This window comes from Nymphaea colorata, chromosome 12 (assembly GCF_008831285.2).
Source record: "Nymphaea colorata isolate Beijing-Zhang1983 chromosome 12, ASM883128v2, whole genome shotgun sequence".
NCBI classification, from domain to species: Eukaryota; Viridiplantae; Streptophyta; class Magnoliopsida; order Nymphaeales; family Nymphaeaceae; genus Nymphaea; species Nymphaea colorata.
In genome coordinates, this window is record NC_045149.1 from 9,955,034 (window position 1) to 9,979,243 (window position 24,210).

The window sequence follows — 24,210 nt, forward strand, 5'->3', positions numbered from 1 at the left end:
ATAAGAATTTAATATAGAACTTCTAATTAAAGGCATAATATATATTTATACATATATAGATATATGTATATAAATGTTTGCATAACAAATTAATGGTTATGAAACAAAGGACCCATAGAGTGTTTTGTCTATAAAGACTGTGTGACCAACTTATTAGAGTCTTTAGACTGGGTTTGTTGTCCCTGTTGGAGTTCTAAAGCATGAATTCTATCTTTATCCTTGAAACAGGGATCTGTATTTATGACTATAAATATATTTTTTCGAAATAAAGGAAGAGGGCCTAATGCCAGAAGGTACTTCCTGGACAACTAAGCATGCTGAAGACGGCTGTAAGTCATCTTTACTGATGGGGTAGGCTGTTCTCAAGTATCCATAGTGCAGCTAAATTCAGACAATTTCCAAAAGCAAGATGCAAGCATGAGCAGCATTTTATAATGACAAAACTAGAGGATACCCTGAAGGTGAAATACACTTGGAAACTTAACGGATCACATATCCTGAAGGAAAAGACGAAAAAGGATGTAAAAGCAAAACTATGTTACCTGGATTGACACACATGACAACATCCCTTTGTATCTTGAAACTATAAAGCGAAATGTAGTGGTAGCATTTGTATTGATGAAGTGCCTAAGCATGTAAAAAGACCTAACATAAGCACTTAAGACATGGGAATTAGAACAAAAAATGGCCATAAGGACAAAGTCAAATGATGAAGATTAATTAATTCCTGGACGCAGGACTGCTCCAAACCTTTTATAAAGATAACAAATATCCTCAGAAGGCAAACAAAAGACTCTAAGAAGATTTATCTAAGAAAGTGCTCATAAAAGCAATCAATAATAAAGCAATGCTATCCATATCTTTTCCTAGAAGAAAATAAAACGATGGAGTAAGAAGTTGAAGCGGAAAACAATGAAACTAAGCAACTAACAAGATCATGGTTCTAGATAGAACTAAATGCTGACTGCTATATGGCAAAAATAATAAATTACAATGAAAAAATTAGGATGAGTATATCAAATTTTCAGGTACCAGTAACACTAGCTGTCACTCAAAATAACCAAAATTAGTCTTCTTCATGTAACTGTATCATATGCTAGCAACAAGTTGTCTTAATAAGCATGAACAGTACAAGTCACGTGGGAAAAGGTTAGAATAAGTAGTGATAACACTATTTGGATCTGGATTAAATCCAGACATGCACGTGATGTATACTGGGCACTATATGTGGATATAATTTGTTATTCCTGTGACTTAAGATATTGCTGTCACATGTGATTATTTTGTCAGTAATGCTATACTTAAATGAAATTTAGCCATGTCCTCCATACTGGAACCATGACCCTTGTTCATCTATGTCTTCTTCTTGTCCATTCTTTATGAAGGCATAGTTTATGGCAGCTATTTATTTCAATCTAACATGGCATCAAAGCCAGGTTGCATTTAGAGGCTGTCAGTTCTTTCATAAGATATGACCAAATAGATCTATGATTAAAATCTCCAAGTCTCAAAATTTTCTGCTTTTTCCTTCTATTCTTTGTCTCAATTTTCCTTGATTTCTCTCTAAATATCTGTGGCTAAAGCATTCTGCTTTGCTGACTGGTTTCAAATCCCCAGATTGTCTGAAGGTATTCACCTTCACTGTTGGGTTTTCAAAGCTCCAATTTCTTCAAAATTTATAATCAGCTTTGGAAAGCCTAAATCCTTTTTTTCTAAAACAAAAGTTGCCCCCTTAGGAAGAAATGTTGCAGCCCGCTGATCTTCATCGACATTGCATACTGAGATATGAAGCATTTTCCTTTTCAATAGTTTATTTTGTTTTGAATTGCAACGCAATCATGTTTTTCTCTTCTTCTCGTATTGGAGTCTCTTCAAACTTTCTAAGTCAACTTGTGTCTGAAAAGTTCGACTAGACCAATCCTTCTTCTTGGAAGAGAGTCAAAGACAAATTATTCATTTCATAAGGTGCTAAGACCTGTCTGGACATCTGGATGGATCAGGTTTACCCTACTTCAATTTTTTATGCAAGAAGGAGAAGATGCCAAAGAGACTGCCTCAACCAAGATCATTCAAAACTTGACTATATGCTGAGATGAAATGAGATCAGGCTTCAATTTTGAAGATGTGTTGCCAAACTCCTTTAATATGAAATGACTGTAAAAAGCATTGCATATGATGAGAATGGATAGATTGAAAGGCATAGTGTCCTCACTACAAGGATGTCTTATGGTCGATGTTGATCAGACAATTTTTCAAGTGGTAGAGGTTGTGGATTGTATGGACCCAAGTAACACAGACTCTTCAAAAAGTTTGTTGCATCCAAGTCGTGTCCGGTGCAGCTTGGGTACTTCTTAGATGCAGCTTGAGTGCAACAAGAAACAAATTTCATTCTTTTCCATTGAATCATTGATAAAATCAAAATTTATTAATCATTAATTACTATTTTTATTACTTGTGAACAATTTTATTGCTAGTTTTATTTTTTGTAGACAATGTTATTTATTTGTGTATATATATATATATATAACTCTGTGTGTGTGTGTGTATTCTCGTCGCATCTGCACTGATGTTTTCTTTGGAAAATATAGCACCCTCACCAGCACCAGCACCTATGCAACATAGGTCAGGACAAGGGGATTGTCCCCAAATATGCCACCTAACTCTAGTGCATGAAAACAACATGATATGTATAGACTACGTGACACGGGTACGTGGGATGGACCCACGTACCCACTCCGGTACGATGGTACGCGGAACCGGGAACGACATCGATATTGGTTACGGGTTGGATCGGGTATGAGTTAGACCCGATCCAAATGATAGACAACATCGTTTTTATGTTACAAACTTACGAAAGGTCGAGCTATTTAGCTTGACCCCGACCGGCGTTCTTCCACAGTAGAGTAGTAGAGCGACGACTGGTGGTGGTGATGACGTCCGGCGACCGGCAGCCACGTCCAGCAGTCCCGAGGAACGACCCTACCGTGGAAAATTCCAAACAAAAAGAATCAGAAAATTCAAAAAAAAAAAGAAGACTTGAAGATCTTGTGTTGTTCCTGATCGAATCGATAGATAAATTATGGGAGAAACAGGCACGCATGGAAGAGAAGCTGGTTCAAATGAAAAAAAAAAAAATCAAACCAGGAAAACTTAAGTAGGATGAACCGAACCCTAGCCGCGCTAACCAAGAGGATGGATGAATTTGAAAGCCGGCTCGATCCATCAAAGAACAAGGAAGGCCTGCCGGTTGGTGTTGAACAAGAAGGAGACAGACCTGGGTGGAGTACTCGTGCTAGAGGGAATGAACAGGATGTGGTGGTGCGATAGCACAATCACCAGCCATCGTTGGTTTTGCCGAACTCTGTCACCTGAGTGCGGTGTAGTTGCGGGTGCGGGACGCGACAAATCCTAAAAAATTTCAGTGCGGGTGCGAATATATATATAACACTCATTAGATGATACTCAAAAACAACATTCGGTAATAACTAATATATATGATATATATTAGCTGCACATGTAGGAAACTAATATAAAACTCAAAAGCGCATCTCACATGACTTTCTTAGCTGCATGGTTGCCAGATAAAACCCATACAAGCACAAACAAAAAAGTTAATAACTAAGATATAACTAATAACTAATATATAACTAAGAACAGAATTCCTCAACAGAAAAAGCAAGGCTCGATAGAACATAAATACTAAAATAAATTAACAAATAACATTATAACAACTTAACGACATAAAGAAGGAAAATAAAATACTTGATGAAAAAAAATAACAACAATGAAAAAGTGAAAAACTGCAGAAAAGCATGCACAAATTGGGGCAAATTAGTAGGAAATAGGCCAACACATGAAAAAAACGAAAGGGAAAAACTTCAGCCCTTCCAACCTGGACCTCATCCCACATCAGAATTTGAGCTCTTATGCCACAAAAGAGAAGATTATCTCAATTGGCGGCTTCTCAATGGCAAGAGACATGAACCCTAATTCTGTAATAATACTCTCTAATAATACAATGGACAAAAATACCCAAACAGAAACATATATTTTACAAAAATAACAAATACACTTAAGAGGTCAATTATCTGATCTGAGCTAGATCTGGACAGGATTATCCAGACCCATAAAACTGAAATAGTTTTACCAATAACAACAAACGGAAAGCTTGAATAACTAGTATGCAAATCCAACCAACGCAAAATTGGAAAAGTGCATGATGACACATTATCAATAACAATCAATCTGTAGCAACAATTAAGGATCACTGCAATTCCGTTTCAGAAAACCTAGATGAGACAGTAGCACAAGAACTCTACTCCATAGGCAAGATACACTTGGATTTGAAACAAGTGAAAGAGTACAGATAAAACATTGTTAAAATCTTAAGTCTGCAGATTTGTATTGACTTACAGATTTTTTGAACTTGAGAGGTTCACAGTGTCCAGACATTGACTAACAAGCTGATATGGGAAAAGAAAAAGGAAAAAGAAATGCATGAATTTCCAAAATTAAGCACCTCAATAATAGAATATTCATTTATACCTTTTTATTTATCTCAAGTCCCAAAAAATTTTTGTTCTTCCTTGATCTAGACATTCTAAAAAGAAATAGACCATTACCTGCATTAGCATAACAAACAGGGACATCAAAACTTAGCAACGGATGCTCATGGAACAAGGCCACAGAAACAAAAACCTACACGTTAAAATCTACAGCTAAACCATCATAAACTGAATCATATAACTTCTCTCAAGGAGCCATAAGTTACCAACTTACCAGTATTATCATTTAACATATTTGAATTGTTGGGAGGAATGATGGAGGTAGAATATATTCTACAAGTCAATTGGTTAAGCTGATAGCACTTTGGCACCTTTCAGAAGCCAGGTCAATGATCCATATCCCTATTGTGTACATGGCCATGTCCACATCAAAGCTGGTGCAATTATTGAAAAAACCAACTTAAAAAGAAAGTACTTTAAGAGGATAGATAACTTTGGTATGCCTCAAGTCCAGGACTTAGAAAACCATTGACTTAAAACATCTGAAAGCACAAACCCTTCTTAAAAGCCTTCATGTTGATATTCCTGATCTTCACGCCAATGTTGCAAAAAAGGACATGAACATGCAGCCAACAAAATAGATAGAACACGTGGCACATATGCTAAGATGAAAATGCACCCATGCTGACATGGATGGACATGGGTTCCTGGTGAGACTCGGATGAAGCTAGGATAAGTCAAACCTATGTGGAGTGTAGTGCAGGGCCTGCAGGCAACTCTACCATATTTGTCCAAGTTTGGATCACTTGACACTGACAAAGTCTAATCCGGTGCTATTTTGCTTTGTTTTTTGTTAAAAAGGACAAAAGATGGCTCTTTCCTTCTTCCCAGACTAAAAATCCTTGTCAATGGCATTCACCTCACAGTTGGCAATCATCACAATCAAGCTAGAGGCAACCTGATAGTCATGGCCCTCATGGGGCTATCTTTGTAAATACAGTAGAAAGTAAGGTTGCAATAAGAATTGTTAATCAGGTCCTGGATCACACTTAAAGAGGAACAGACCCACAAGGTTACCGAGCTTATACAGAAAGGGCTCACTTATGCGGTTATGCCTCAATATGGGGGCAGTCAATAGAGGTTTTGGGAGAAGAAGCCCTAGACTAAGAGTAAACGGGGTTCTTCTTGTGTGCATGAGTTCTTTCTCTAGATGATCAACACATACACGGTAGCAGGTGGCTACCACAACCGCAAGTACACTTTCTCTCTCTCTTCTAGGGATGAGGAATATATACATGTGTGAATCCAATATATATATATATATATATATATATATATATATATATAGACACACACACATATATATATATATACATAAAATAGGCATAGCCATACCACCCTCAGGATTTTTAAATTGCCTATACCTGTGTCCCACAACATGACAAAGGATATGAATAGCTGAAACTCGATGCAACAATAATGACCCATGTCAGGCAGCTGTAAATCGATGGGGCTTACACTTTAGCTATTACTTCATTTCACCCAACTACTGAATTCATTTGAGCAAATGAAAGCTTAATTGTGATTAGCAAGCTTTTCATGAAAAAAAAAATAAAAGTTCATAAATTCAAGTTGGTCTACAGAAAGTTTATTTAAAGCCTAGGTGGGACTGGACAGTCTCGAAGACAATAAGAAGAAGAAAGATAGGAGAAAATTTAGAAGATAAGAAAGAACGAGAGGAAAGCAGAAGAAAAATAGAGGTGAGTGAAAAAACAAAGACAAAAAAAACAAGGAAAAAGAGAAGAAACAGAAAAGACAACAACCAATGGTGGGGGAAGAGGTCCCATCTAGAAAAGAAGAATAGCAACAGAAAAAGAAAAAAAATGATGAAGAAGAGAGAAGAAAAAGAACAGAAAGAATGACAAAAAAAAATTAAAAAGAAAAGGTTGCTCATAGGGGTCCTAAAAGGAAGAAAACATGGTTGATAGTAGGAGTGCCCATTGCCGCTATATAAGAGGAACAACAACAAGAAGAAGGAAAAAAATACAAACAGAAAAAAAAAATAGAGAAAATGTTGTGCTTGGTCTCCTTCAAGCATGGACTTAGTCTAAGTCTGGGATGCAACCAGTCTTTTTCACCCTAAATCACTTAGTCATATGGGACCTTGACATGGCCAGGTCAAACAGAGACTGGGATGCAACCAGTCTTTTTCTACTTTTCCTTCATCTTACTTTCTAGCTGTAGCAGAAGTGTTACAAAAATCAGTTTGTGAAACGAATCAGTGTGGCTGTTGATTCCGTGAATCACCAAAAAATATTTAAAAAATTATTGAAAAAAATAAATGTAAAAATGTAAAAAAATTGTTAAAATAAACAATTAAAATATATTAAAAACTAGTTAAAGCTCGACAATGTGGCACACTTGAATTGGCCATGAAGTCGAATTACTTTGCCAGCAATTCGATTCAGCCAATTCTGAAAAGATTGGAAGCAAGGTCCTTCAATCACCTATTCCAATTCATTTTATATGTAAATGAGTTGAGAGCATGTAGAGGACTAAAAGACCTGGCCACAGCAAAAAAGTCAAAAACAAAATAAGAAAAGGTACAATAGATTTGGTTATGCCCAGGTATATATAATTAATCCTCACCACACCTTTTCCCTTGGAAAATGTAACACCCATACCACATAACCTAAGTAACATGGACTCTTTGGTTCGGGTGCGACTGTACCTTAGGTGCAGCAACCAACATTTGATTTCTTTTTCTTTGAACCGTTGACAAAATCATAACTTGCTAATTACTAGTTGTTTGCAGACAATTATATATATATACTTATATATATATATATATATATATATATATATGTCACCCACATTTTTTCGTTTTGGAAAAATGCCATGCCTACACCTGTTACCGCCACTTGTTCATAACCAGGTGACATAGAGCACAAGATGCACGGAGAGAGAGAATGGGACTCAATGGATAGCCTTGGACAGCAGACCTAACATGGTAAGCTTTGAATAAAAGGACAAGCTTCAAAACCTAGTGCTGCAAAGTGCAAACAGTCATGAAGTGCATCCCTATAGAACTTGAAGACATAATGCACATGCTTATGAGCTCCCTAGTTTCAATTGTTAGGCTTTGTTATAGAATGAAATTATAAATCTATTAACAGAGTGCTTCTTCAAGACAAACAAATGCGTAAAGCAACAATAATTAAGAAACTTGGAAGCACTAGAGGAATTATATGATGCATTAACAAAAGAAGACCTTCTAGATAAATTATCTTTGATAAGCTTTTCGTCCATTATCTGAAGCACTGAGGATAGTTTCAGATTTTGCAAGTTTAATACACATTTCAGTTTTAAATTAATATCATTCACTTGTGTAAAGAAAAATACTCTAGTTTATTATGTGGTGCTAACCTTTCAAGAGAATTTGACGCTTTTCAAGGCAACAATTCAATCATGTTTATGATAGATGGGTTCGTGTAAAAGACAAACACGTTTAAAAATCTCAAATTTCAGGATACCATTACAAATCGAATTCAAGTAGAAGATTACCGCTTCCAATGTCAACAAACAATGGCAGAGTTGGATTAGGAAAAATATTTCCCCAATCAGCAGCAAGTGGGTATGCCTGGAAAAGAAAACGAATAAAAGATCAAAAGCAAGCAAATGGAATGAGCACTGCCTTCGTCTCATAAATAGATCACTTCTCAAAGAGGAAATGAGGAAATATGGATAATTAATCAATATTTTATGGCAATATTAATAAAATTGATCAACTTATTAGTGCAAATCGTAGCTTATGATCAACAAGGCTGTCGCTTGTTAGTCTACTAGTTGGAGTTCATCAGGCAACTATAATCCTGTTCAAGAAAGTCGCTTCATTTACACATGCACCCACAGATTCACACACATAGAGGTCAAGGAAACTGATAACACAAAAAAGAGAGAGAAATAGGTTAAGATATCCAGAAGCATTAGCATACCTTGTCTAATGCAGCAACACCTGGAAGATTTCTTCCTTTAAGAAGCTCCCACATAACTGAGGCACCATCAAACATATAATGTACAGATTGTGAATTTATGGCATTACTAATTCCCCTGCATGCTGCCGCTCCAACCATAATTGCACAGCAACCATCGTGACCAATTCTACTTAAGAGAGAATTCAAACTCAATTCTCCATTTATCACTTTCTGTGACAAATCAAAATTTGCTGGACCAATCCGAAAGACCGTCTAATCCTCACAACATAGATGAAAAAAATTTGTATCAGCTAAGTACAGGATTCTTAGTGGCTATACACACACAAATAAAACTAGTTTGAACTTTTAAAACAAGCATTCAAACAGTGATACAAAGAGGTATTGCAGCAAAAGAAACACACACAACGAGAGTGAGCATTTCAGCCCTTAAATATCCATTCTAACATAACAGACAAATACAAAAACCTTTGAGAAGAAAATGCTTGGAGATCTCCGTAAAGGAATTTAATTATTTTATCTCTTATTTTCTAATAGGAACCAGATTCTGAGCAGTCCACTGTGCATGTCAGTATATCAGTTTCTGCACAAAGCTGTCATAGTAAATTTTTTGTTATAGGGAATACGAACTGTAACCCTTTAATATTTAGCAGCTATATGTTCTTCATGTCTTTTCAGTTAATGATACATTCAAATTCATTGTGACACGCCCAATCAAGAAGTTTGAGAAACTGCTGAGGAGAGGCAAGAAAGTGAAATAAAAACTACTGTCGAAATTCCTGTACTTATGTTTCACATGTGTGTAGGCAAACGCATCAGGCAGTACACCATTCCTAGGGCCTAGACAGGATTAGGCAGCTCTAGGTGCTCCAGAAAGGGGGGAGAAACAAAACAAAACAAAAACAAAATTCATGAGCACAAAATAATTAATGATTTGACAAGCACATATTAAGGTGCACATACAAAACACAGCCAACTCAACAGATATAAGTGTTAGCGTATGGGGATCGGGTCTGTTCAGACCCGATCCATTCTCCTTATATCCACACGCCTAAAGTTACTAGGCGGTGGCTCTCTTGTAATTTTTTATCCTTTTATGTACAAATCTGTTGTAACCTATTAGGGTTATTCTTTAATTAAAGATTAAGGAACGCAGGGCTGTGTTAAGCCGGCTGCTCCCTTTCCTCCATCGTCTTCTTTCATCCTCTCTTCTCAACATATCTGTTTTGCATACGGAGAGACGAGTACTTTGTGAAGATTCTTACATGGTATCAGAGCCAGGTTGCATCGTCCTCCGGTGAGTGATTTCAGTTTGATGTGATTAGCCCTAATCTGCCCTAAATTCTTTCTTTTCTGCCGTGATCATCCCTCTTTTCAGTTTCTGCCCTAAATCTTGCGTGATTTGCCCTAATTGATTTGCCCTAATCATTGTGCCCTAATCTTCTCATCGTTTTGCCCTAATTTTTGTCGTTGCCCTAAATCAATTATGGATCAGCCGACCCCCTCTCTTCTATCTTCCAGTTTTCTCTCCCAACTTATTTCACAAAAGCTGAATCATAGTAACTATTTGACTTGGAAACGTCAAATAGTCCCTTTTATCAAAAGTCATAGACTCTACGGGCATATCGATGGGACCACTCCAGCACCTCCTATGTATATTGATCGTGAAGTGAAGAAAACCGTAGTGGGAGATCAAGCTGCTGAGGCTGCGGCTATGAGTGAAATCAGATTTGAATATGAAACCATTACTGAAAATAATCCTGAGTATGAAGCTTGGCTGGCTCACGACCAGTCTCTTGTTGCCTATATTACTTCTACTTTGTCAGAGGAAGTATTAGGAGGTATTGATGATGATTTAACAGCCCTAGAGTTGTGGTCTACCCTTGCCACCACGTATTCTCAAGTATCCGAAGCACGTTTTCTGCAGTTAAGAAGGCAATTTCAGGACATCAAGCGTGGGACACGTACTGTTTTGGAGTATTTGAATGAAATTAAAAGTGTAAGTGATCAACTTGCTGCCATTGGACATCCCGTCAGCGACAAGGACAAAGTGCAACAAGCCTTGAGTGGACTGGGAACAGATTTTGATATTTTTTGCACAGCCTTGGAAGTCCTACCTATTCTTCCATCTTTCGAAGATCTCAAGGCTAAGTTATTCCAACACGAAGCTAGTCGTGTTCAGCGACAGAATTTGATTCCTTCCAACAGTCACAATGTACTGATCACAGGGACACATGCATTGCAAGGGAATCGCACTCGTACATGGATTCCTCAGGCAGGAATGGGAAGAGGGATTCTCCCAACACCACAGGGCATGAATACTACATCTGCCACATCTAGAAGGGTTCCGACTTGTTTCTATTGCAACAAGAGGGGGCATGTAAAGTCAGAATGTTGGCACAACCCGCAGAACAAAAATAATCAGATTAGACGTGAGAACAAGGCAGCAGCAGGGTCAGCTTCATCATCATCTGGATCTAATGTTTCAGCAGACGTACAACAACTCCTCATGACAGCCCTGTCTAAGCTTCATTTGAAACAAAACGAGCAAGGAGAATGGTATGTGGACTCTGGAGCAGCAGCCCATGTTACTGGTGACGCAGGTAATCTCTCTAGTGCTCTCCCTTATTTAGATAAAGGCTCAGTTGTCACGGGAGATGGTTCCCATCACACAATATCACACATTGGAAATGTACAAATTTCTATGGGCTCTTCTTCGATTCCATTAAAGAATGTTCTTGTTGTTCCAAGTGTCAAGAAAAATATTATTTCAGTGTCCAAGCTTATTGATGATACTCAATCCTCTGTTGAATTCACACCCTCTTCTGTTTATGTCAAGGATGCTCGAACCAAGAAGACATTCGCTGAGGGCACTCGCAAAGGAGATATGTATGTCCTTGAAGGAGCTCCACAGATGTCAAAATCTCACCCTTCCGATTCATGTTTTCCAAGTCATAGTGAAGTCAATGTCACAGAGTATAATAAACCATCCATTTGGCATGGTCGGTTAGCTCATTGTAGTCAATCTTTTGTTCGAAGTCTTGTTGCAGACGGGCTCTTAATCTTTTGTTCGAAGTCTTGTTGCAGACGGGCTCTTAGATAAGTCCAGTCTGAGTTCTGTCAGTGAGTCCAGCATGTGCTCGAGTTGTCATATCTGTAAGAGCCATGCCCTTCCTTTTCAATTAATAAATAAAAGAGCTCCAAAGGTTTTTGACACCATATATTCTGATGTTTGGGGGCCTGCTCCAGTTCCTTCTTCTTCTGGGAGTAGATACTATGTCATTTTTGTTGACTCATATTCCCGATATACTTGGATCCATTTCATGAAACACAAATCAGAAGTTTTTCGTCTATTCACTCAATTTCATGCCTTAGTTCAAAATAAATATTCCAGTAATGTTGTGCATTTTCAATGTGATGGTGGTGGTGAATTTATTTCTAATGAATTTACTGAGTACTTACTAGATAATGGGATCACTAGACAAATTTCATGTCCGCATACACCTCAGCAAAACGGAATTGCTGAAAGGAAACATAGGCATATTGTTGAAAGTGCACTTAGCATGATGCATGAAACAGACTTACCTATGACATTGTGGACCGAGGCTTTCCATACGGCTGTACATGTTATAAATCGATTGCCATTGGCTTTGCTTGATGGACAATCACCATTTTTTCTTTTACACCAAGAGCAGCCACGTTATGAGGAGTTGCGTGTTTTTGGATGTGTGTGCTATGTGCATGTTGATGTTTCCTTGCGAAACAAATTTCAAGATCGTGCTGTTTTATGTAGATTTATAGGGTATGCAGAAAATTACAAGGGTTATAGGTGTTACAATCCTAAAACTGGGCGTGTACATATTTCACGGCATGTTGTATTTGATGAGAACAGGTTACAGGATTCCAAGGCTACTTTTGTGACACTCAAGGACAAAAATGAAGTTTATGATACTTGGCTTCATGCTGAAATCTTAAGACAAGGGGCAGCAATGTTGACTGAGCACAATGAGCAAGTTGTTAATGAGCCCGAGACATCTGTAAGTAGTTCCTTGAGCAGCACTACTTCCTTGGACAGCATGCCTTCATCTTCTCAGCCCAGTGAGCCACCTATGCTTAATCGGTTCTCAGGCCTGGTGTATTCTAGGCGATCAGTTCCTACTGCAGTTCCACGCCAATCACAACGCGTGCGACATCCTATTGATAGATGGGTGAGCTATAACAGTTTTTCTTTGGATTTTCAGCTGTTTATGACAGAAGTCAGCAAAAGGGTGGAACCAACATCTTATCACAATGCGAGTAAGGAAAAATGTTGGGTTGAAGCTATGAATGAGGAAATGGCAGCCTTGCATGAATGTCAGACTTGGCAGATTGTCCCTCGTCCAGTTGATAAGAATGTTGTGGGATCCAAATGGGTTTATAAACTGAAATATAAACCAGATGGTAGCATTGATCGGTATAAAGCACGACTTGTGGCGCGCGGTTTCACTCAGCAATATGGGGAAGATTATGATGAAACATTCAGTCCAGTCATCAAGATGGGAACAATCCGTGTCATTATTTCTCTTGCAGTCTCGTATGGATGGCCTCTCTATCAGTTAGATGTCAAAAATGCTTTTCTTCATGGAATTCTTAAGGAAGAGGTATACATGGAGCAACCTCCTGGCTACACTACTCATGATTCTCAAAAATGGGCTTGCAAATTACACAAGTCTCTATATGGGTTGAAGCAAGCTTCTAGGTCATGGTTTGATCGTTTTTCTCATCACATACAACAAATTGGTTTTCTCCGAAGCTCTCTCGATCACTCTTTGTTTATCTATCGCACTGGAGAAGCTACCACCTGGTTACTTATCTATGTTGATGATATTGTTATAACTGGGAATTCTTCTTCACATATATCTTATGTTAAAGGTATGTTGAAGCAAGAGTTCAAGATGAAGGATCTGGGAGAATTACGATATTTTTTGGGTGTTGAACTTGACAGGACAAATGATAGTTTGACTCTTACACAGTACAAGTATACCCTTGATGTTTTGGATAGGGCAGGTATGACTAATTGCAAACCCATCACTACCCCCAGTGTTCTGAATACTAAATTGACTGCATCTGATGGAACTGCTGCATATTCCAATCCCACATTCTATCGCAGCATTGTTGGTATGTTACAATACCTTACCTTTACTCGCCCAGACATAGTATATGCTGTAAATCAGATTTCTCAGTTCATGCATGCACCCACTGAAGGACATATGGATGCTGCTAAGCGGATCCTACGGTATCTCAAAGCTACTCTTGGAGATGGACTAGTCTACACCAAATGTTCCAATGTTTCTCTTGGACATAGCATATATACATATACTGATGCCGACTGGGCAGGCGATCCCGATGACCGACGATCAGTTTCAGGTTTCTGTCTCTTTCTTGATTCTAATCTCATTTGTTGGAGCAGTAAGAAGCAGCGTGCTATTGCACGATCTAGCACTGAGGCAGAATATAGAGCAATGGCTGCAGGGACGGCTGAAGCGTCATGGTTACGTCATTTACTTGGGGAGCTCAGTCTTCCTATTGTTCGGTCATCATTACTATGTGACAATCAAAGTGCGATAAAAATTGCTTTCAATCCCATTTTGCATAATCGCACCAAACATATAGAGATTGATCAACATTTCATTCGACAGAAGGTTGAAGAAGCCGAGATCTTGCCTACTTATATATCTACCAATGAACAGATAGCTGATCTTTTTACCAAAGGTCTCACAGGGCAGCATTTTTGGGATTTGAAGAACAAGTTGTGCATGATCAAATCTCATGCACAACTTGAGGGGAGCTGTTAGCGTATGGGGATCGAGTCTGTTCAGACCCGATCCATTCTCCTTATATCCACACGCCTAAAGTTACTAGGCGGTGGCTCTCTTGTAATTTTTTATCCTTTTATGTACAAATCTGTTGTAACCTATTAGGGTTATTCTTTAATTAAAGATTAAGGAACGCAGGGCTGTGTTAAGCCGGCTGCTCCCTTTCCTCCATCGTCTTCTTTCATCCTCTCTTCTCAACATATCTGTTTTGCATACGGAGAGACGAGTACTTTGTGAAGATTCTTACAATAAGAAATTATCTAACTCATACAAAGTACATCAATCTAAAAAAAACATTAAAAACTAAGATCTATATACACATTTTAAACATTTAAAAAAAAGCATCCATATTACATGATTGAAAACTCCATAACATGCAGGAATAAGACCAACACAAAACATATGCTGTCAAAAGTGCTAGCCACATCTAGGAATGGGCGCATTAAGCACTCCCAAGTTAAAAAAAAAAGAACAAAGGACAGCAATAAATTACGATGTTGATTTTCAAATTAACAACAAATCTGAAGCGTTTTTTTATGAGAAACCTATTTATATATGTACATTAGACTTGACAATGATCTAAGTTTGGTTTGGTTCAATGAGTAATAAATTTGAGATTCCTCTCAGGCACAAATTTGACCTTTTCAGTTTTGCTATGTGAGCAGTTATCTTTGCACCCAATTTTTATGAGTGGTTCACATTGTGCTTCTACCCACACCCATATATCACACCTTAACCCACACCTGTGTAACATAGCTAGTTGGGACTAATTGGACCAAATTGATTTCCGACAAATAAATACTTGTAATAGCCAGGAGGCAATATGATAATTTGAAGCACTAGCAGGTCGCCATTTTTTAAACTGGTTTGAAGCTGACTGGACACAGGTGAATATTTTGTACTACCCCTGTTGGCACTGAACCTAATTTATTTGAACTTGAGGAAATGTGATTGCTGTGAACACAAGGGAATAGGTTGTGCTCTGAAAGATCCCAAGTACGACCTTGTATAAGTAATGATCCTAAAGAATCAATAGGTTCAAATAGAATTTCCCTATTCATAGAAGTATCATTTTCAATATTCATCTGCTCTCCAAAAAAAAATGTGCTCATAATAAAAGGAGTTAACTGAGGTACAAAATCTTTTGTTGCATCCAAGTACTACTCATATCCTAATTCCTTGTAAATGACTGAAAAGAAAGCATCTTTTAGAGTTCCTTAAGTTCCTATTAGTCCAGAGATTGTTATTGATGCAGAAGAACAAAATTATCTACGGATATTGTTCCTGAGACAGAAGAACAAGATTATTTGTCCACTTATGATCCCAGACTCTGAGGAAGAAGACAATTATCAGCCACCCAGGAAGTTGCTGAAGCCTACAAGAAAACAAATTTCAACTTCAAGTAGAAGAGTCTAGCGAAACAATCAAAGCCTTCTTGTGGATTTACATTCCTTCTTGTAGAGATTAGATTTAGTTTGTTTTTTTTGTTTCTTGTATTAGAATACATTTAATGAGTAATGTTAAACTTCTATTGATTTTGCATATTCAATGAAGTCAGCAATTAACATTTTATTGTTCAAGTTAATTGATGCTTGTTATACTTCTACTCTCCACATTTCATATATTAGTAATAGTTAACAAAAATAACTTGACATATTAACATGACTAAAAAAAGAAATTGGTCACCTTTTTGGCCTAGGCATACCTACGCACTAGGCGCTGCCTGGGTGCCAGGCAGTGCCTTGGCACTTTGTTGTCAACATAGCCTATCACACGATATAAAGCAATAAATAGTTTGCAAAGCCCAAAGTACATCCAATATTGTCACTATGTAGATGGAAGAACCCAGCTATTCTGGAAGCTATCACTAAACTATGTGCCTTTTTTCAGATTCTGGACATTGACAGACTCTTGGACATCATGCTTTTCATGTAAGGGAGAGCTTTTTTATAGGAAGGACATCTTAACTGGCTAATGAATAGCAATTCCCATAATTACAGTACCTCCCACCAGTAACAATATAATAAAAGGGATGAGACCTTCATCCCTCGGCATGATTAACACAGAACTGGAACGAGATTCACCTTAACTAACAAGATTAATAGTTGGTAACTGAGAAACAGTTCAGATATGTCACCTCTCTGGAACTTGTGTACAAAGAAACCTCACCTTGCCTTTCAGAAGTAGTGATGATAACTTCTGTAATGTCTTTGGTCCAATGTCAACAGGCTTCCAACCTGAAAGTTGTGGGGAGGAGAAACTGAGATGCTTGTGTGGAAAACATAAACTGAGATTGCTTTTTTTTTTATTGAAAAAAACAACCAAGTTAGAGGATCTAATTAATGTGCAAGAGATAATACAATTGAAAATTAGCATGAGTGAAATTTCACGAACTGTATCCAATATTGATATTTGTATTAAGCAGGACAGGCAAATGCCTAGAAAAAATAAAATAGCATCATCCATAAGCATCAAAATCATGGAAGCTTCAGTATGGATTTATGAGCAAAATGGCATGATTATACAGCTTTGGAACCTCATGGGCCATAAGATACTAAATCCTAAGTCACATGGGGCCTATGTCACATGGGTACGGGTACGGGTGCCGGTACTGGTACGGGCACAGACCATTTTCAAAAAACTTGGGTACGGAGGTACGGCCATACACACACAGACATATATATATATATATATATATCAAAAAATTGCAAACAGAATAACATATTCAGTATTCACACATATATATCAAAAAATTGGATACAATGGTAAAAGATAATTTATTCTAACGACACAACCACACAAATTTATTTTGATATTCAAGAAAAAATAAAATTGCATGCCATTCAGCCAAGCTTCAACAGAGTGTTGACCCATTCAGCCATTCGGTAGCATGTAAAACCATAGAACATCATAAGAAGAAAAATAAAAAGTAGCATATGTATAAGTAGGCTGGTAGCAATACACAAGAAGAACAATAAATCAATCAATCAAAGTAACCAAACACACGGTCTGACACGATATTGCAACAATCAAACAATTACAAAGAAAAAAAAAAGGTAGATGAAGAGGATTACCAAAAAAAGCCACTGTGCAGTCGTGCTTGCACTGAAACTGAGACAAGAGAGAAAAAACAAACGACTGCAAAACTACTTATTTTTATACACAATAACATTGACTACTTGTTAGAATATCTCTTCTTCCATTGACGATGAAACCCTCTCGGGTAGAGAAAGGGCGAGCCAGAGGGAGAGGTGATGGGTTTTCTGCACACTGTCTCCGTCGCCAATCGTCGCCGTCGCCGGTCACAGTCGGTGGAGCCGATGAAAATGAAAACAAAAAATGAAAAAAACAAAGTCATAGTCACCTCCTGTCGCTGTCGTCGCCTGCGTTCGCCGCCCCTGCCGTCGCCTGTGTTCGTCGCTGCTTCGTCGCCGGAGAGAGACGAGAGGTAACAGTCGTAAGAGGTAAGACGCAAGGGTTTCGACGCTTTACGTTTTTTTTTTTAACGTCAAAATTATTTTTAACATTAAAATGAAATAAACGTTAGAAAAAAAAATGGACAAAATTGGACTCGATCAATGTTGACCGTGTCCAATTTTGGACGGATACAGCCTCCGGTATGTTGACCGTACCCGGTACGGTCAATGCATACCGGAGCCGTACCCAGGCCCGTACCGGTACCGGTAGGGTACGCCTCCATAAGAGGCGCACCCATGTTACATAGCATGGGGCACGTGTGATTTGCCCATGTACCATTGTCAGTATGCAGGTATGGTGGGGTATGGCTGCATTTTAAAACATAAAAAAATTATATTTTCAAACTTAATTTTGTCTTTAATTTTGATTTTTTTTTCTTCTTTTTTATTTTTCTACCATCAAGGTTCTATATTTTCCTCTCCATTTTATTTAACATTGAGAATTTTTGTGGTTTACTAGATATATAATATACATATTTATATATACACTTTGCCATACCCCTGTATCCAAATTTTCTATAATCGCCATACCCATACCGTATCTCCGTACCCATACCCGTGCCTATGTGACTTAGACTAAATCATTGAGTGATACATGTATCTAGAAAGTACACATTTCCAGGTGATTGCATTGTCCTCTATTCCAAATGCTTAAGATCACTCTTCTTTTGTCACAAACATAAAATTACGAATTTCTTTTATGCAGTTCAAATGGTAATAGTTGAAGGGGTAGGCATTACTGGGGGAGAGTAAGCCATAAATTGGGGCTTAGAGGTACACACCAACAAGCAAGGCTAAATATGGATTGTAGATCTTGCTATCTATCTCTTTGGGAAGCACAGGCAGAGGCAACAAAGGAACTGTTCATCAAAGATGACTGCACTTCTATGAGAAATTTAGCCACCATGTGGAGCTAAATAATAAGTTAATATATTGTGAGGGAAGCTTGTTACAGAAAATAATGTCTAAAAGCAGAATTAATTTTAATTCACAATGACTCATATGGAAATGCTGAGCCATTCAAGTTAGGGATTAATAATGGCCCAAATTTAGAAAGTATTAGCAAGTTGCAGCCAGAAATCAGGCCTGAACTTGATGATAGAAACACTTCAAGAGTCATACTCTTGAAGATACCAGCCACTCTAAGAAATCACACAATGAGAAACCTCAAACTAAAGGTGAAAAACTTGTATTCAATCTCAAATAATACACAAAATCAGGCCTTAAAGCCCACACTAAACAAGGGACCCATGTCCCTTATTTATCTAAGTCACACGGAAATGCCTATTTGGTCCAAGTATCCGTGTCAATACGGGGATACGGGTGTGGATACGGCATGGATACGTTTTGGATCGGGTCTGAATCAGACCCGATCCGAACAAAAAAAAAACAGATTTTAAGTTACGTTAGTTCTTCTCCCTTTTTCTTTGGGGGTTTTTTTTTCTTTGTTTTTCTGATAAATGACTAGAATGATGATATTATTAAACAATGTTTTGTGATAAACAATGTTTTGTTTGTGACTTTAAGAGTGAACTATTAATTTAATGTTTTTTTTTTCAATTTATAATTTTTGATAATATTATAGAGTCAGTTGGGTATTCTTGTTACGGGAAAGATCTGAAGTTATATGTATTCTTCAGAAATTTGTCAAGGAAATAAAGACTCAATTTGGTTTCATTGTCAAAAATATTCAAACTGATAATACTCTTGAATTCAAATCTTCTGTTCTACTTCAATTCTATGCTAATCATGGAATTCGACCACAACATGCTTGTCCCACACGTCCCAACAAATGGTGTTGCTGAACGCAAACATCGGCAACTCATAAATGTGACTCGCACCCTCATGCTATGTAACTCGCACCCCCATGCTGCATTCTCACATATCTGCCTACTTTTGGGGTGATGCTATTCGTACAGCATGCTATCTCATTAACAGATTACCCACGTCAGCCATCCAAAAACGTATTTTCATTCAATGTTTATATCCAGGTCGACCATTATTTCATATACCTCCCAAAGTATTTGGATGCATCTGTTTTGCACACATTCTAGGCCCAAACAAAAACAAATTTGTTGCCCAAGCCATCAAATGTGTATTCGTTGGATACTCTACCAATCAAAAAGGATATAAGTGTTTTGATCTCCAAACCAAGAAAGAGATTATCGGATGTTACATTCTTTGAGTCTCGTCTTTATTTTTCCTCTCTGAGTCCTCTTATGCCTAAGATGCTTGTATCTGTTCCTCTTCCTATTCCTCCAGTGTCAATTGAGTCTGTTACATGAAGTGAGATGGGAGAAGAGAAGAGGTCGAGAAAGGGAGAGAGAAAACAGAGAAAACGTATTCTATTAGTCTTTCTTATTCTCACGTTAAATGAGAATTAGGGTAAGATATCAAATTACAAGAATAGTCCACTACTAGAACATTTATTTGTAAAGAGTTGTTTCTAAAACTCTTAAATATTCAAAACACCACCTAACAAAAATATTATTCAACACTCCCCCTCAAGCGGGAGCATAGATGTTAAACATGCTCAGCTTGTCACAACATCTAGAAAACTCTGCAATAGGCAAGGCTTTAGTGAAGATATCAGCGGCTTGATCTTCAGAGGCTACATGTATGGTGGAGATGATTCCTTCTTGAACCATATCACGAATGTAATGGCAATCTACTTCAATGTGCTTTGTCCTCTCATGAAATACAGGATTATTGGCAATGTAGGTGGCAGCCCTGTTATCACAAAACATCTTCATAGGTATAGGAGTAGAAATACCAAGACTCTCAAGTAAGGATCTAGACCATGTCATTTCAACCGACGTTTGAGCCATAGCTCGATATTCAGACTCCGCACTAAACTTAGGAACAACATTCTGCTTCTTGCTTCTCCAAGATATGAGATTGCCTCTCACAAACACACAAAACCCTGTGGTAGACTTCCTGTCATCAACTGAGCCGCATAATCTGCATCACTGTAAGCTTCAATATTAAGAGATGTACCTTTTCTAAAGAAAAGGTCTTTGCCAGGTGAAGACTTCAAAGACTTGACAATTAGCATAGCTGCATCCCAATGTGATTTTTTTGGTTTTTCCATGAATTGGCTTAATTTTCCCATAGCAAAGCTAATATCTAGTCGAGTTATTGTCACATAAAGAAGCTTACCAATCAACGATTTGTAGGCTTGTGAAGCTATCTCTTTTGAGTCATCATCATAAAGATGTACCCTTGGGTTCATAGGAAGAGTTGCAGGTTTAGCTCCTAGCATCTCTGTGTCCTTAAAAGATCAAGAACATACTTCCTTTGTGATAACATCACTCATTCCTTACTACGAGCAACTTCAATGCCAAGCAAGTACCGCAGTTGGCCAAGATCTTTGATAACAAAGTGTTTTTGTAGAAATTTCTTTGTTTGAGCTACCTCCTGCTCACATTCACCTCTCAAAACAATATCATCAACATACACCACTAGCACAACTATACCTCTCGATCCTTTCTTGATAAACAACGAATGCTCTAGTTGAGACCTCTTAAACCCACATTCTAACAGAACATCTGAGAATTTGTGAACCAAGCACGAGGACTTTGTTTCAAACCATATATAGTTTTCTTCAACCTACACACATTACCATACTCCCCCCTCACGTTCAAAGCCAGGAGACTGCTGCATATAAACTGTCTCATCAAGATCCCCATACAAGAAAGCATTTTTGACATCCAACTGATATAAGGGCCAATCATAATGTACAACAACTGACACAATAAGACGTATGGTGCCCATCTTGACCACATGAGAAAAAGTCTCAAAGAAATCGACACCATAAGTTTGAGTATACCCTTCTGCGACCAAACGAGCTTTGTAGCGTTCTACTGAGCCATTAGATAAATATTTTATGGTAAAAACCCATTTGGAGCCCACGACATCACACCCAAAAGGGGGATCAACAAATTCCCATGTCCCACGTTGCAGTAGTGTCTCCATCTCATCCTGCATAGCTTGCCGCCACTTCGGGTCAAGTAATGTCTGGTGGTGACTAGAAGGAATTGAATGCACTGACAAGGCTGACACAAACTATTGTAAGCTACCACCAATATTGTCAGTAGAAACAAATTGAGATATAGGATGCAGAGTACACTGTCGTTTGCCTTTGCGCAAGGCAATCGGTAAATCCAATGATATTTCAGAAGCATCCTGTGGAGGAGGAGCAATGAGGTCAGGTATACTTACATCCTGAGAAGCAACTGGTGGGCAGTCATGAGCAGAAGCATGTCGGTGGGTGTATACCAGTGGGGGATCATAAAATCTGTTGACACTAGGGGGTGAATCAGTAGCACACGGAATAGACTGCAAGGGAATTGGTGCTATAGGTAAAGGAATAGAGACCGACTTGTCTGATAGTGATGGAGTGGACTTGAAATAAGGACGTGACTCAAAGAATGTAACATCTGCACTCATGTACTGCTTATGAGTGTGAGAGTCAAAATAGACATAACCCTTTTGGTGTTTTGGATAACCAATGAAAATACATTTAATCGATTGTGCCCCAAGTTTGTCCCTATTAGTACCAAGGATGTGAACAAAGCAAGTACACCAAAGACTTTGGGTGGAAAGGAAAACAAGAGTCTATCTGGATAGAGAACTTGAATAGGAATTTGATTGCCAATGGACGAGGATGGAAGACGGTTAACTAGGTAACATGCAGTGAGTATGGCATCACCCCAAAATGTGGTAGAGCAAGAAACAGAATGTGGTAGCTCGATCTAGTGCTAAGTCTGAATGTAGGGCTATGGCTCAAACTGCAGCTGAAATGTTGAGCATTTCAGTGAATCTCCCAATGAAAATATATTGTGATAACAGGGCAGCAACCTATATCGCAAACAACCTTGTCTTCCATGAGAGGACGAAGTACATTGAAGTGGATTATCACTATGTTCAAGACCTAGTACAAGAAGGTGCTATTAGCATGGTTCATGTCTCCTCAGAAGATCAGGCTGTTGATATTTTTACCAAGGCTCTCCCCATAGGTGACTTCTTGAGAGGTTGTAACAAGCTGAGCATGATTGATATATATGCTCCAACTTGAAGAGGAGTGTTAGATATTCTAAACAGTCAACTAGAGTGTTTCTGCAATATTAGAAAGTTAAGAGTATAGGTCTTTGAATATTATCTAATGTTGCTTGGACTAATATTGTAAATGATGTACCGCCAGCCCTAATCTCTTTAACTTGAAATTAGGGTTACGTTAATGACAATTCTTTTGGTTTCTCTCTCTCTGGCCGTAACAATAGCAAACCAACTTTAGACATAATAGCAGCGGGTCCCCATACATCCAAATGCACTAATTCAAAGGGTGTTTTTGCAACAAAGCTTCTATTGTCAAAAGGTAAAACCTTAATTTTGGCTTTAATACAATAATCACAAGAAATCATTTCCTTATATTTATCCTCCAAAAATGGGATATACAAGACATTTTTCCTAAACTTAAGTGTCCAAGTCTTTGATGCCAAATTTGAAAGTTATTATCCACAAAAACAATATAATATAACAAACCGCCTTTAGACATAATAAGAGCGGGTTTCCATACATCCAAATGCACTAATTCAAGGGGTGCTTTTGCAACCAAGCTTCTATTGCGTAAAGGTAAAGCCTTTTTGGCTTTAATACAGTAATCACAAGAAATTGTTTCTTTATATTTATCCTCCAAAATTGGGACACAAGACATTTTTCCCATGTCAAATTTGAAAGTTGCTTTTTTTGACAATGTTGCAAGTAGGTTGGAAAGATCCAAATAATCAACATAGTAGAAATGATTTTTCCTAGAACCATCATCCCCAATCGTCTTCTTGGAAAGATGATTTTGTATCAAAAAATTATTTTGTGAGAAGACAATATTACATCCATGGTCGGTTATTTGAGAAACCGATAAGAGATTCAAGTTAAGTTTGGGAATAAATCTTTATTTTTGGTATTTTGAAAACTTTTAAATTAAAATTTTGATCAATATTTCCAATACATTTGATTTCAAGAGGAGTTCCATTGGCGGTTTTAACAAAAGGGCATGACTCTTCGTAAGTATATTTGGTAAGTAGTGAACTACAAGGAATCATATGAAATGAAGCTCCAAAATCAAGTATCGAAGAATACTTACTTGATAACGTAGATGTCACTGTTACTTCAGAAATTGGAGAAGCTCCTCCTTTGAAAAGCGGTTGAAGACCATCAATGAGCTTTGGTTGGAGAAACTTACAAGCTTGTCTGATTTGAAGTGATTGTATTATTTACTTTCTTCATGAATTACCCCAGCCACACTTGTCTTCTTATCAAATTTCATCAATTTAAGATACTTAGGTTTAATATGTCCTTCTCAGCAATGAAAACATATGATCTT

At 37.8% G+C, this 24,210-nt stretch overlaps 1 protein-coding gene across 6 annotated transcripts in view; it reads right to left on the minus strand.

Moving 5' to 3' along the window:
• LOC116265740 (uncharacterized) overlaps nucleotides 1-24,210 on the minus strand; it is a 49,346-nt gene that overhangs the window by 1,891 nt on the left and 23,245 nt on the right. For 4 of the 6 annotated variants that reach the window (XM_031646585.2, XM_050080775.1, XM_031646584.2 and 1 more), the window contains exons 6-11: nucleotides 16,522-16,589; nucleotides 8,501-8,752; nucleotides 8,070-8,145; nucleotides 4,546-4,622; nucleotides 4,414-4,463; nucleotides 543-627 (exon numbers count right to left, since the gene is read on the minus strand). In XM_031646585.2, coding sequence (XP_031502445.1) covers nucleotides 543-627; nucleotides 4,414-4,463; nucleotides 4,546-4,622; nucleotides 8,070-8,145; nucleotides 8,501-8,752; nucleotides 16,522-16,589 — 608 coding nt within the window. The remainder of the gene's footprint in view (nucleotides 1-542; nucleotides 628-4,413; nucleotides 4,464-4,545; nucleotides 4,623-8,069; nucleotides 8,146-8,500; nucleotides 8,753-16,521; nucleotides 16,590-24,210) is intronic. The other 2 variants (XR_004175178.2, XR_004175179.2) reach the window with 1 other exon arrangement.